Raw genomic sequence first — 14322 nt, 5'->3', positions numbered from 1 at the left:
ATCTGGACTACTCTATTTGTTCTAACCCAACGTCCATTACCCACCACAGAACCTTCCACTCAACTTCGAGCCCTCAATATCGGAGTCTCTAAAACCAACAAAAAAGTGGCTTCAATGATTTAATCAATAGATATTTTGTTAAAATAAGAAAAATTATTTTAAAAAAATTTATATTATTTTTTGGTATTTCAAATTAAAGATATCTAATTGTTATTATTGAAATGTACAAAACATTAAATTTAGGCTGCGACAAGTATTCTCAATTTTAAATTGTCCTTCCAGCTATTCAAGTGAAAGAATGTTATATACAGAGTGAGAGTTTGTATGGGTTGATCTTCTGATAAAGTTGAATAATTAATTTAAGCAGCCCTAAACAAATTGTACTGGAAACAAGTACGGATGTAGGAGGAGCCGCCATGAATATCTATGAGGATTGAGGGAGGTGGGAAAAAGATTTGATCCAAGAAAAAAAAAAATGTATAAAATAAAGTAAAACAGGTGGTTGTGTGTAGTGTGTAGATGTGACAGAGGCAAAAGGATCCGGGCGGCTCTGATCACATGGAGCCCCATATGCCCAACACACCAAATCTTTCCCACAATCCCAATCACCAAACCGCCCACTGCCCGGTTTCCTTCTTGGAAACACCACCACTCCCTCACTCACCACCACACATCAAAACCCCAATTTTTTTTTTTTTTTTAATTTTTTGGGTGGGGCTCTAGGTGGGTCCATGAGAAAATGCCAGGTGGCACCCATGCCAAAGCTAGTGATGAAGATCATAGGAAAGGGAGGTGGGGAGTGGGGAGGCACATGGGTGGTGTTAGGTTCAAGAAAATCATGTGATCACATGTGCTCTCTTTTCTCACGTGGGCCCATTTCTCACCTCCCTGGATAACCTATCCACAGCTAATCACCCACTTTTTCATCCCTCCCATTTTTACCCTTTAATTCCTCTTTACTTTTTTAACAAATACAAAAGATAATAAATAATATAAAAGGATTTTAAATATGTATACAAAAGAGAAATTTTTTTTAAATTAAGGATTTTCTTAAATTCAAAAGAGGAGGAGGGTAAGAGAAAAGGAAAGTTTTTTATTCTCATCTCATCGCATGGATAAGCTACCGTACAATGGTAAGACACGAAAGCACTCACGACGCCCTTCATTTGGCGCGTGGCTTTCACGCCATACTCCATCCCAAAACTGGAGCTTGGAGAAGCCAAAAACGGGTGGGCCCAGCTTCGTTGGCATTGACATTTCTAGAGCTGCACAATAATTTAACACCCCCTTCCCCTTCTCATGCGCCTGCACAACGCCATAGCCACAGCCACACCCATAGCCATAGCCATACCTATAGCCCCTCTCTCTCTCTCTCTTTCTCTTTCTCTCTCTGCAACACCCACATTTGGGAGAAGCTAGAGCAACGGAAAACGGGAGATGGGTAATGCGGTCCATGAGGCTCTTCTGCCCAGATTTCAAACGGGGAGGAGACGGGGCGAGAGCCAGAGGAGCGGCAGAAGAAAGCGGAGAGACATGAAGTTTCTGCACAAGGATGTGGGTGGCGGCGGCGGTGGTGCTGGTGGGTGTGCAGAGGAGGATGAGAAGGCGGAAGTAGAGAGAAAGATCGAGGCGTTGCAGAGGATTGTGCCCGGAGGTGAGTCGCTTGGGTTGGACAAGCTTTTCGAAGAGACTGCTGGGTATATAATGACTCTGCAGTGCCAGGTTAAGGCCTTGAGGACTCTTTCATCCTTCTTTGAGGCTTTGGAGAAGGAAAAGAGAAAGCTCGGAGGTTGACGATGATGGTCTAGGTGACAGTCTCACAGACCACTCTCTCTTTTTTTTCTTTTTTTCTTTTTTTTTTTTTAATTTTTCTTTTCTCTTTATTTTGGAAATCTATGATGTTTATTCTTATATTTTTGAATTTTAATGAATACGAGTAAAAGTTGGCAAGTAGATGGATGAAAATGGTAGTGGAATTTTTTGTTTTTGAAATTTCTTGTGTAGAGGAATGTTATGATGATGATAAACGGTGCATTGCATTATGGTAAAGCCTTAATGTGTTTGCCGTGTTTTACAATGCTTTTCAGTTTTCATCTTGGTCGAGTGGGCCCTTCTCTGAGATCTGAATGGCTATAAATTGTGATTACATGATGATTTCGCATCTTTTGCGGTACCTTTTTCTTTTCTTTTCAAATTTTGTTTACATATATGGGTAAAGCTCTGGAGGAAGAAATTATTTTCTTAATATAATGATAATTACAAGACTTTTTTTTTTTTTTTTTTGAAGGCAAGAAAACACTAGGACCTAGTACTATGTCTATGCCCAAAAAAGTACTTGTTCAACTGGGTGTTCCTCATCCCCAAAACATATGCAGTTTACCTTTTATTTTATTATTATTGTTAGTTTAACAGGTAAGGGTTATAATTTGATTATTACAAATTTTGTCACATAGGTAAAGTTTATTTTACTCTGTAATTTTATGTTGTTAGGCTTAAGATTTTGGATTGTAATCTATTTAAGAGCGTCTCTAAGATTATCATTAGGCCTCTTTTGGGTAAATTTACACAAAGAGCTCCTTTTTTTGGGTAGAGTGTACACGTTATTTAACCCTCTTTGGCTCTTTATGCCATTCGAGCATCAACATGATAGTTTGTTTTGTATTTTTTCATTTTTTTTTTTTAAAAAAAAATGAAATCTATTTAATGTGGAGGATTCACTGGGTAAAGGCATGGGTCCTACTTGGTTGATTTAAAAAAAAAAAAGGAAAAAAAGAACAAAGAAAAAAGATGAGAGATGGATGAAATAATACAAAATAGCAAGTCCTATAGCCCTAAATAATTAAAGATTTAGCATTTTTCTAATTTTCTGGGAGTTTGTGGGTAATGTTCTTAGATTATGGCTAGAATAGTAGGAGGAATGGAGAAAGGCAAAGGATAATGGAAAGAATGATAAAAATTGGAAGCAGTCTCCCTTCTGGTGTAACTTGATGGGAATATGGGATGCAAGAAAAAGATGGAAAAGAGAGTTAAGTGTAAGAAGATGGATATATCCCCCCCACCCCCCAATTGGTTGGTTTAAAGTAAGTGTAGCAAGCATGCATAAAAATACCAACAAGTCACTTGTGCATAGTAATAAATTAATGCAATATTGATACATGTGACAGTTTTTATTGAACCTTATTGAAAAATATATATATTAAGAAGCAATGAGCATTATCATATCAGCACGGTGAAATTGAATGCTTTGAGATGTCAAAGAAGCAACATGAACCAAATCACTAAGTTGGTGAACATTGCATAATAAGAGGTACTACACATACTTTTAAGTGTTCACTCATAAATGCTGACCTCCTGACGTAATAGTGAAAATTATTATTAAATAAAAATACATGTAAGATTCAATGATGATTTTAATTTTAAACTGTCACGTTAAGAAGTGAACACTTCAAAATGTGTAACATTCTAAAAATTATACAACTCATTAGGTGGCAGAGCTTATTGGTTCATGTACCATATTATAATAGACTGCCACACTAATCCTACATTTTATTTTCTAATTTTATATTATGCCTTTTTTTTTGTTTTAAGTTCAGGTTTAATATTTTTTCAAATTACTCCTTAAGGTTTAAAATTAATCAAATTGCTCCTTAAGATATACTCGATTATCAAATTGCTTATTGAGTTATTATGCATAAGTGATGCTAGGGTTTTTAATGGAAATTATGGCACGTAGGCGTAAGATCATGTCATACCCTATAAATTTGCTCCATATATGTATAGGAATTCCACTCTAGATTGACATATATGGCAACAAAAGAAAGAGAAAGAAAAAACCCTCAAAATAGAACCTTTTTTTTTTTTTTTTTTTCTGTACATTGAGAAAATAAAGAGTAATGTTAAAAATTAGATTTTTATCCTATTGTTATTTCATATTACTAACATAACCGTCTAAAATAAAATAGGGTAAAGTCTACTTAACCTCTTCAAACTACAACTTCAATGATAATCTACTCCCTAAACTATCAATTACAATAATTTACCTATCAAACTACCAAAACAATGACAATGTACCCCCTGATGCTAGCAAAATGACAAAATTATCCCTATAAAATTTTCAATAAGACAAAAATATCTTTAAAATTTTGAAAAAATAAATTAAATTAAATTTTAGTATTTTTTTTTTTTAATTTTAGTAAGGGTAATTTCGTTATTTTTTTAAAAATTTGAGGTACATTGTCATTGTTTTGGTAGTTTGGGAGTAAATTATCGCAATTGATAGTTTGAAGGGTAGATTGTCATTGAGGTGATAGTTTGAGGGGGTTAACTGGTTAAGTGGACTTTACACAATAAAACAATTAAAGAATTAATTGAAACTGTATATCAGTATATATTGGGATAAAAATATAGTTTATAAAATAAAAATAAAAAAGAAAAAGAAAAAACTGGCCCCAAAAGACTCTGGGGCGGAACCTGACCCGCCGGGCTCAAATTTATGGCCTTTAGCGAATACTTTAAAGCCCAAGGTAAAGTGGAAGCAGACCCAATTCTAGCCGTACATCCTTCACTACAAGCTACGGTCAAGATCATGACAAATCATCAAAAAATGGCGGAGAGAGGTCCCACAATTGAGGCACGTGTGCCGCACTATTGGTCGACCATTCTCGGCCGTCTGTGAAACCCTAATCGGATTGATTCTCATACGGACACCAAGCAAAAAGCAGGAAAGAAAGGTTGTGCTTTCTTTGTCCCTTTCCCGGAAAATTCCTTTTCGAATTTTCTCGAGAAAATTAAATTAAAGAAGACAAGTTTTTATCCCCTTTTTTGAGGAAAATTCTCTCATTTCATAAACCTCTCTCTCTCTCCAACGCATTTGGAAATCAGCAATAATAACGCAGTCATTTGGGTTTTTTTCTCTTACTCTCTTGCTGTCTCTAAAGTTTTGTCTCTATTTGGCTGCCTATAAGATACAGGAAATTTGATCGATTTTCGAATTTTCGCTATTCGTTTTGGATTTGAGCAACTGTAATTCTATAGCTAGATAGCAGATTGTGTTCTATGGTTGCCTCGGCAATCGAACCGATCCTTAAAAGAATTTTCGTGGTTGTTATAACTGTCAAGCACTATTTTTCCTGTGATTTTCTTGGCAGCTAACCAGTGAGCTGAAGTTTCAAATTCTTGTTTTAGTTTCTGATTTTTGATGATTTTCTGTGTAATTGTAGGGTAAGCTATGGCGGAAGAGATGGTCATCAATGGCGTGGCATCTGACGGCGTCGACGATCAGACGGGGGAGAGCTTCTACGGTCTCGATCAGCGCGGCGACAACGACGCCAGGGTTTTGGACCTGTCCAAGAAGATCGAGTCCCTGGAGCTCGAGAAGCTACAACTGGTCGACGAGAACGCAGATACCAAAGAGCGAATCAAGAAGTTGACGGCGGAGATCGAAGAACTGAAAAACGACGACGCCGGGAAAAAGGAGAAGCTTGGAGAAATGGAGAAGGAAATTGAAAGGTCCGACGAGGGCAAGAAGGCTCTCGAGGCGATCGCGGCGCGGGCCGCGGAGCTGGAGACCGAGGTCTCGAGGCTCCAACATGATTTGATTTCGGCAATGAGCGAGGTCGAGGAGGGGAATAAGGAGGTGATTGAATTGAAGAGGGAGGTGGAGACTTTGAAGAATGAGAAGGTGGAGAGTGAGAAGAGAGTAAGAGAATTGGAGAGGAAAGTTGGGGTATTGGAAGTGAAGGAAATTGAGGAGAAGAGTAAGAAAGTGAGGATTGAGGAGGAGATGAGGGAGAAGATTGGTGACAAAGAGAGAGAGATTGGTGGGTTTAGGAAGAAGGTTGAGGATTTGGAGTCTTTGATCGCCAATAAAGGTGTTGAATCGGAGAAATGGATGAGGGAGAAATTGGATTTGGTGGCATTGTTGAGGGAGTCAGAGGAGAAGGCGAAATCAATGGAATCGAAGTTTTTTGGATTGCAGAAAGAAGTGGAGGAGGCAGAGAAGGTGATCAGCGGGTTGAAGGAGAAGGCGGTGGACGCGATTAATGGGAGTGTGAATGGCATAAGGGCGAGAGATATTGGTGGAGAGAACAAAGGGTTGAAGTTGGATTGGCCAGTGGTGGCGGCAGGGTCTAGTGGTGCTATTGCTTTCGCCGCTGCTCTTGGGTATGTGATTTATGTGCGGCGGAGGTGATGGCGTTATGGAGACGGAGAGAGCATGGACGAGAAGGTGAGCAGGATGGAACTTAAGAGGTTCAGGTTTATTCGTTAAGAATGTGTTTCAATTTTGTTAGGCATAATATGTTCTTGCTTGGCTTTGGTTTTGAGCCCATGAATCTTTTGTTAGCTCTGGTTTTGAAGTGTTTGTTGTTGCACCTATTTTGTTGGGAAAACATAAGTTATCGATAATTTCTGAAGGCATTACAATGATATGGATTAGAACGGTTGTTACACATGATTGTATTTGTTGTACTTGGTATGGTTGTATGCTCCAATAGGGATATTTGCCCTTCATTTTGGTTGACTATAGCGAGTATTTTTGCTAGTTCTTTGATATTCTAGTGATTATAGTTTCTTTAAGACTCTCTATTGGGAGTTTATTGTCATCAGTGGTGCAATTTTCACTATGCCAAAATGCATGGTTACTAGATTTTATGTAATTTGTGTCTGGCCATTTGATGCCTTTTCAAGAAGCTTATCCTGTATGAATCTCATCAGTCATCAGTGTTGATAGTGCTGCTAATTTCAGTGACTTCAACCAATTCTCTTTTAACTTTGGTGAATTTTAAATCCTAGAAAAACTTGCAGTATGGGGTTGTACACTTTACCTAGATTGTGAAAACTGATCTTCATTGTGTATTGACACTGGTTTTGGTTCAAGTTCTTGTCAATTCTCTCTGGTTTAGCAGCATGTTGAGATCATTGGGTAAAATCTCAAGTTCATCTTCTATCACATGAAAGTGAAACTTCAAACTATTCATGTTCAATCAATTTGATTGGCTCTCTGCCCCCTAGAATGATCCATTTTGTTCTTACTCTTTTGTATGGTTTAGACAGGGCCTTCCTTTTCTAGGATCTTTTGAACATTTTCTACTCATTTACTTTTTATGAGATATGAAAATCTACATTTCATCATTTTCTGGTTGTCAGTAGAGTTTGATGGATTCTACCTGCAGTTGCTCATGATGCATTTTTGATCATCTTATTTGGAGTTTAGCTGCAGTGGGCTTGTTGTCTCTTTCCATTATGTTTTGTGTAGTTGACATCCTTTTCAATTTCTGAGAGGATTTTGTTTGGATGGATTTGTTCCAGGTTTTAAATCTCATGGCATCAACCTTTTTATTTATTTTATTTATTTTTTGGTTCGAAAACATTCGAATCTTTTAAAAGGTGTATAATAATATGCCTTTCTTGTTTTATCCTTTTTTGGGTAAATTATACTTTTTTTTTTTTTTTTTTTCCAATCAAGTAATTTTCTCATTAAATAATCTTTTTTTTTTTTAAATGAGCTATAAAGTTTTTGTGCATTACGTAACGGTTAATTTGAATAAAAGATCCAAATTGGAATTGAAACTTCAAATAAAGGCGATTTGCAATGATTTAAAGTGTAATAATGTATTTTGAATGGCTCGGGATCTGAACCCAACCACAATAAACTCAATATGCAGCAAATATATTAAATAAAATTTTGCAGCAATTATAAAAGCATAAACCTCGATAGAGTACAACTGTACAAGCATAGTAAATGAGATAAATGAAAAATCAGTTTACGTAGATGGTTTAAATTACAAATTATTTTATATAGTATAAATAATAATTCATAAGCCTTAGGAGTAGGCCAAAATAATAATTTAATCTCTGCAAACAAATTCTATTAAAACATTTGATTGATTGTGTTAGTGTACCACATCAGCACCAAACTTCATTGAGGACCGACTATAAAACACCATGTTTACAACATCTAATAGAATACTGACACGTTAGCTAAAAACACCTAATAGAATAGTAACAAAAACACTGGATCTTTAAGCCCAAACTGATATTGACAAAATCAACCGACACAAGAATTAAATCGGCAATCTAAATGAGAAAAGTGATGGCCATTGTTTCGGAGTGAAAACCTCGTTGGAGTAGGATGATAAAAGTGAACGATGGGTTTCTTTCTGGTGTTTTCCTCTGTATTCTATATATTTTTTCCTACTAATTTGTTACATGTCTATTAGAAGCTGTAAAAAAGGTGTTTTACACCTTGACCAGATAGTAGGGTTCTCAGAGAATAAATATATTAAACTAAAAAATTAAAAACATAATTTTTTTTTTTTTTTTTTAAAAAAAAAGGGTGTTCTGCCATGGGGGAGGAGATGACATGCAAGCCACCCTAGAAGTGGCTCACCACCACTCTTAGCCACCTCTAGGGTGGCTCGTAGTTCAGTATACACCATTTTTTGTAAAATAAAATAATAATTTTTTAATTCTTTAGTTTTATATATTTATATTTTTTTTATTAAGAGTGACATGTGTCATAATTTCATTGGTGCTAAGTGGCACACTAATGGAATCTGTCCAAGTGTTTTGCCGAAATTTGACCGTAATAACTGAATTGTTATTTTGCCTTTAAGGACCTTTAAATTATTTGTTATACCGTAAAAAATAATTTGTAATTTAGATCAATCACAGGAATTGATTTTGTATTTATTCATAAATTTACAAACTCCTTTGTAAAATACAAAGACTATAAGTACATAGATAAACACCTCGCTTGTCTCCCTGCCCACATCAATTCTAGCTTCTCATCTTACCGATCCACCGGTAGACTTCAATTTGATAAACAAAGATCTTATGGTTTGAACAACAAAAAACTAGACTAAGAGAGAGCAATGGAAGCTATAAATCAATACTCTTTTGGCACACAAGGGCCCTGTTTGCCAATGGCCCTGCAGGGCCAGCCTCAATCTAAAAAAAAAAATCTTTTCACCTCAAAATTAATCTCAACATTTCAACTTTTTATACCACATCAATCATTTTTTTTATTATTATTCAAATAAAAAAATCACTACAAAACAAATTTTTTATATTTTTTCATATAAAATATATTTTCACTTTTTTCCACAAAACATTTTCATTAAAACCAATCAAACACATATTCCTAAAAAAGTGCTACAATACCGGCCCTGGTACAGTATCAGCCCAGGGCCATTGGCAAACAGGGCCAAGAAGAATGATGCTAAGCAAAATTTCTAAACTTTCTAAAGACTCAAGCTATGTCTCTACATGTTCAAAGACATCCTTATATATAAAAAGGATGAAAAAACTCTAGTGATTGCATGCAAAAAATCAAATCTTAGTGAAAACTCAACGCCACTAATCTGACGGAAATTTGAGTATGTGAAAGTAGTTTGAGGGTTAAAACTAAAAGTTTTCCATGTTTTATATATCATTAGCTGGAATAGTCAATTGTTTTACTTTAAAAGCTTGTGGTTTTCATTTCTCTTCTACCTTTGCTCTTTAAATGAAAATGCTAGAAATATAGGCAAAGAACAAGAGAAATAGAAAATATGTTCAGCCAGGCTTTATGATAAATTAGTAAAAAGAGTTGGCAAACATGGGAATGTGATGCATTTTCCTTTTTCACCATGACTTTAGTATGTACAATTAAATTAATCACCATGTATTAGCCCACAAGTAATTCTATTCATCACTCCTCCATCTCCCTCAGGCTATGTGGTGTGATCCACCAACACCCCCCCCTCCCCCCCTTTAAAAAAAGAAAAAAAGAAAAAAAAAATCTCTATTCACCAAATGTTATGAAAAACCACGCCACATAAACTTCAGGATAATAGGATGATGGAAGAGGGATAGGAAATGATGTATAGAATTAGTCGTTAGTTCTTCAAGTTGGAAATATATAATGAAAGGTCTATAACCAAGGAGATATAATGTTTCACACTACAAACAATTTCTCATTACTAGCAAATCTTAAAAAGCCACGTCCGCAATCAATAACAATTTCATTAAAATGAATAAATTGAAAATAGAAATGAATAAACCAAGAAGCTATTTTGTACCATCGCCAACAAATTCTTGACGACAATCCTCACACTAAAAACAGAACAATATTTCTTAAGAAACAGAAATATATGTAAAAAAAAAAACCAAAACCACACACGCCACACAAAACATATCTGAGCTGCAGAAACGAATTTGGCTCTCTTTCCAGCTACTCTCCACACATTTCACTCATGCAACACCACAGATAAGTGCCTCCACTATTACTTTAAGACTCGCCCTCCAAGCTTCTTAGTTTAACTGCTCCATCTCACCATATTCTTTTTTCTGCACCACAATTTTTGTAACATGAGTTTACTGATTATATGATTTATGTTTTAAGGACCCATTAAAACAAAAGTTCAGATTACATACTGAGAAGTACTTTCTTCACCCTTGACAAAATTCTTTACGCTAATTTCGTTTCACTAGAATACATTCTTGACTATTCTTCCCTATAAACTGGTCTGCGTTCTATATAGATTTGAGCACATTTTCTAGAAAAACTGAATCATTTAAGGCAAGATCAGATACTTCTTTCAGCTAGTAGCCATATGAGTACTGGTTATCATGGAATCATTAGTTTTATGCATGTAATATGCAAGAATGTGAATGATAGCATGAGTGTTGTAGTATTCCTCTATTTTCTCCAATGAATAACTTCAGTTTCTGAAGTGTATTTGAACTGGTCCTCTATACGTAGTAACAAAAGGTTAATTATAAGTTCTTTTACTACATTAAGTTGGTTCCTAAACAATTCAAGAAAATAATCATAACTTGGAAGTGACAATGTCCTGCATCTTTCAAGCTAGGTCAAAGTATCAGCTCTTCAAATCCTAGGGTAAAATGAAGTGCCTCATAAGCACCTTACCGAATTTACATGTCCATGAAGCATAAGAAGAAATCAATAAATTCTCCTAGGAACCTCAATGAAATAAGAAAAACTAACACAGCCAAGACCAATCATAGCATATTCCCTGTTCCACTTGCAAGGAAAGACATCTTCAGACTCATACATGCCAAGATAACACCAAACAACCATCAATCCATCATCAATTATTTACTTCTTCAATCTGAAGTGAATAGCTGCAATCCCAAAATCCTATCTGCTTGCCTAAAAATGTTTTTTAAATATTCAATTTACACAAATAAATCACTTTATTCATGGAAGTTAGTGAAATTGTAATTTTAGAGAGGTGCTACAATACACTGCCTTAGCCCCTTCTTTTCTTTAAAAAATATTTTTTGTTATGAAAAAAAAATTAATGCATGGAAGTCAGAGAAGTCAATATTTAGGGAAGCAAATATTGTAGTTGCTTGCTGGATGAAATAGCAATTTTCCTCTATTCAGAGTGGTTCTCTTATGGTTGTCCTACACCTCGACTGTCCAAGGTTTAGGGTTAATATAGTGAAAATAGGCATATTGCCTGTGCTTCTCTGGGTATGCACTTAATTGAAGCTTTGACACTGTTACATTGATCAAGTAGAATAAGTCTAATTGTACAACATACTTCGATTGTTAAATGCTTGGCCTTCAATGAGGATTAAACTTGCATTGTGTTTAGGGAAGCCTTCACGCAACCCAGTCCTATCCTATTAGATAATCATCTGCAGTTGAGCTAAGTAGCTGATCTATGCACCTATGATTTGGTACCTTGTACCCAAAATTCTAATGACTTCCTGATTATTTTGAAAGAAGATTAACTTCTTAATTTGAAACATAAATAACTATAGGCAAATATTGAAATATACCCTGAGGTTTCACATAATAAAATTACGCACTCGTGAAATTTTGATCCAGCTCTACTTCTGTGAGAAATCTGGACACTTCAATATGATCAATTTTTAACCCCTGATATAAAATATCAGGTTATGTTAATTGCATGAGGATAAGCTGAAATACTGGAACCTGTGATACTAAGGCATCATACCTATTGCAGCAGCCTTAGGAGCAGTTCTCTTGATATCTAGTCTAATATTGATTGACAAAAATACACAAGATTGTCTGACAAAGCAGTAGGGAAAGAACAAGAACCAGCGACCAGTAAGCCCTGTATTTCATGAAGTATTAAAAACAAAAAAAAAAACAAAAAAAAGAGTTCGTCATTATCAATCACTTAGAAAGTCCCATCAATCTCGAAATTTATTGATACTTCCTGCTTACAAGTCATTGTTATTTTCTTAGAGTTAGTTTTTAAGATCCTTTATATGATCACTCGTCTGTTGGGAAAATGCTAAAGATTCGCAAAGCACATTGCTCAAAGTTCATCAATATAAGCACACCTTATTAAATCTCAGATCATATTAGAACTGAGGGAATCCTAGGAGAAATTCAGTAATAGAAGTAGAAATGAGAGAAAATGGGTTCAACAAGGAAGTTGTTATTGACTGCCTTAGGGTAGGGACAATACTTATATCATGATCACACGAGAACATTGTCTGCTATCTAACTAAAAGGAGAGCATACTCAAGGCAAATTCACCCTTCATTCACCACATTTTCCAAACAATAGATAGCCTAGGCAACAACATACTGCCTCATCCAATGACTCTGTTCTTCCATGAAGTTAAGAAAGTAGTGAAAGAATAATTCTTATAGGTTATGCCATAGCAAGCTCATTTGATTTCTGGTTCTTCAACTAAGATGAGTAAAAGGATCCAATATACATGTCAACTTTTTAGATCGATCTTCTCATCTTTTCCTTTGAAAGATACGTTCAATCTCTTAGAAAGAATGATGCAAAGGATCCTATGACAACAAATTATGAATGAATATCAGACCACAAATATTTCTTTGCCCTTGAAACTTTCCAAGACATGTTCAAATCTGCAAGAACAATTACACAAGCCACTCCAATAAGCTTCTTATGAGCACCCAACTGCAGTTTTAATCACCATTATCACTCCACTCCACCTAATAAGATTAAAAAGCCCTATCCAAGAAACAGATCCCAATAGACATGGTTTGATAAACACAAAGGAAATGCCAACTAGATGGTCTAATCTCATAAACATATACCTAACATAGTAGAAGGCCTTAGAAAATGTAAAGAAGTACAGAACCTATAACTGTGTACGATTACCCGATAACATCATTTTATTCCAACCAGAAACAAGCACCAGATTCCACTTTTAAGAAAAGAAAAAATTGAAAAAAGTTAAAAAAGAATTAAAAAAAGAAAAAAATTATTAAGGATTGACCAAACTCAAGACTTGAATAACAAAATATACATAAATGAAATGAAAGTTTCTACTTGGTCATTCAGATATTTTTGTAACCTCACTTGGTGAATAAGTTGATTTAACAAGATGGTAAGGTAAATAAAGCAATCAAACTGTCCTATGAAGCATCACTTCATCGACTATCAGACAAGTACTTAAAAGCGAAGGGCTGCATTTGATGTCTACCAAAGAAAAAATAAGTTAGAATTAGTAAAGGTCATCTTGGTAATTAAGGAGTGTAAAAAAAGATACGATTAAGAAAGATTTCACAGAATTCACTCCTTGAGCCAAAGCTTCAATTAGACCATTTCGCTTTGCAAGAAGTTTCTCTAGGATGCTAGTGTTTTTCCCCCTTAAATATTCTATAATGAGTCTTTAAAATTCACAAGAAATGGTAATGGGGTAATGTCACTAACCAGTGTCTTTGCATAATTAATGAGAAAGAAATAGTGACCCAAGAATGGTAGCAGAAAGGGAGGAGGGGGGAAACTCTGTTGAAATAAGTCCTCACTTTTTCTTCCCGTGTCTTGTATTTCTTAAGAAACTTAAAGCAAAATAATAATAATAAAAAAAAAAAAATTTTTTTAAAAAAATGCACTGCTTCCTATTCCTTCCTAATCACTTATCTAAAATTAGTTGAGAGCTCGTTTAGAAATGACTAGTATGGCTATCGAGTAAGAATATGATAACTAGAAACTGATACTCATTTCATGGATACCTCTTGTAGAGGAAATAAATACTTGAGAAGTCTTCTAATGAGGTTTTCATATAATATGTCGGAATATCACTCGGCTCGAAAGTTTACGCCTATAGGTATGAGCTCAATTATGTTATATTCATCACTTACACTTTTGAGTACTATCCAATTTGACACTTTACCTATTACATTCACATACATATATACTCTTAACAATCCACAATCAATCCGATGTAATAGTAGCTATAAACAATCCAGAAATGAATATATAAAGCAAAAATTCACCAAATACTCAACATGGTTAACAGGATATTATTGATCATTGATACCCCAAGAATGAGTTTCTATAAGAGTTTTATTCAC

The 14322-nt window shown here is 35.1% G+C and overlaps 2 protein-coding genes across 3 annotated transcripts; both read left to right on the top strand.

Moving 5' to 3' along the window:
* The first annotated feature begins 1100 nt into the window (after window positions 1-1100).
* Window positions 1101-1953, top strand: PAR2 (phy rapidly regulated 2). Its single transcript, XM_059595922.2, has one exon. The coding sequence runs from the start codon at window positions 1438-1440 to the stop codon at window positions 1792-1794; it is 357 nt and encodes a 118-aa protein (XP_059451905.2). The 5' UTR covers window positions 1101-1437; the 3' UTR covers window positions 1795-1953.
* A 2700-nt stretch (window positions 1954-4653) lies between these two features.
* On the top strand, window positions 4654-6449 carry LOC132181099 (peroxisomal and mitochondrial division factor 2). 2 transcript variants are annotated; one of them, XM_059594165.2, is made up of 2 exons: window positions 4654-4730; window positions 5220-6449. In XM_059594165.2, exon 2 carries the CDS (start codon window positions 5228-5230, stop codon window positions 6188-6190), a length of 963 nt encoding a protein of 320 aa, XP_059450148.2. In that variant the 5' UTR covers window positions 4654-4730; window positions 5220-5227; the 3' UTR covers window positions 6191-6449. The 2 variants fall into 2 exon arrangements, with proteins under 2 accessions (XP_059450148.2, XP_059450147.2); XM_059594164.2 differs by lacking the exon at window positions 4654-4730 and adding an exon at window positions 4737-4903.
* The last annotated feature ends 7873 nt before the right edge of the window (window positions 6450-14322 follow it).

The sequence above is a fragment of the Corylus avellana genome, chromosome 5 (assembly GCF_965113065.1).
Source record: "Corylus avellana chromosome 5, dhCorAvel1.hap1.2, whole genome shotgun sequence".
In the NCBI taxonomy this organism is placed as follows: domain Eukaryota; kingdom Viridiplantae; phylum Streptophyta; class Magnoliopsida; order Fagales; family Betulaceae; genus Corylus; species Corylus avellana.
The sequence above is the reverse complement of the archived record's forward strand: the minus strand, read 5'-3'. Positions and strand labels throughout refer to the sequence as shown.

Coding starts and splice junctions, on each gene's coding strand:
- LOC132181099 (XM_059594165.2), top strand. CDS start 5,228: ATGGCGGAAGAGATGGTCATCAATGGCGTGGCATCTGACGGCGTCGAC.
- PAR2 (XM_059595922.2), top strand. CDS start 1,438: ATGGGTAATGCGGTCCATGAGGCTCTTCTGCCCAGATTTCAAACGGGG.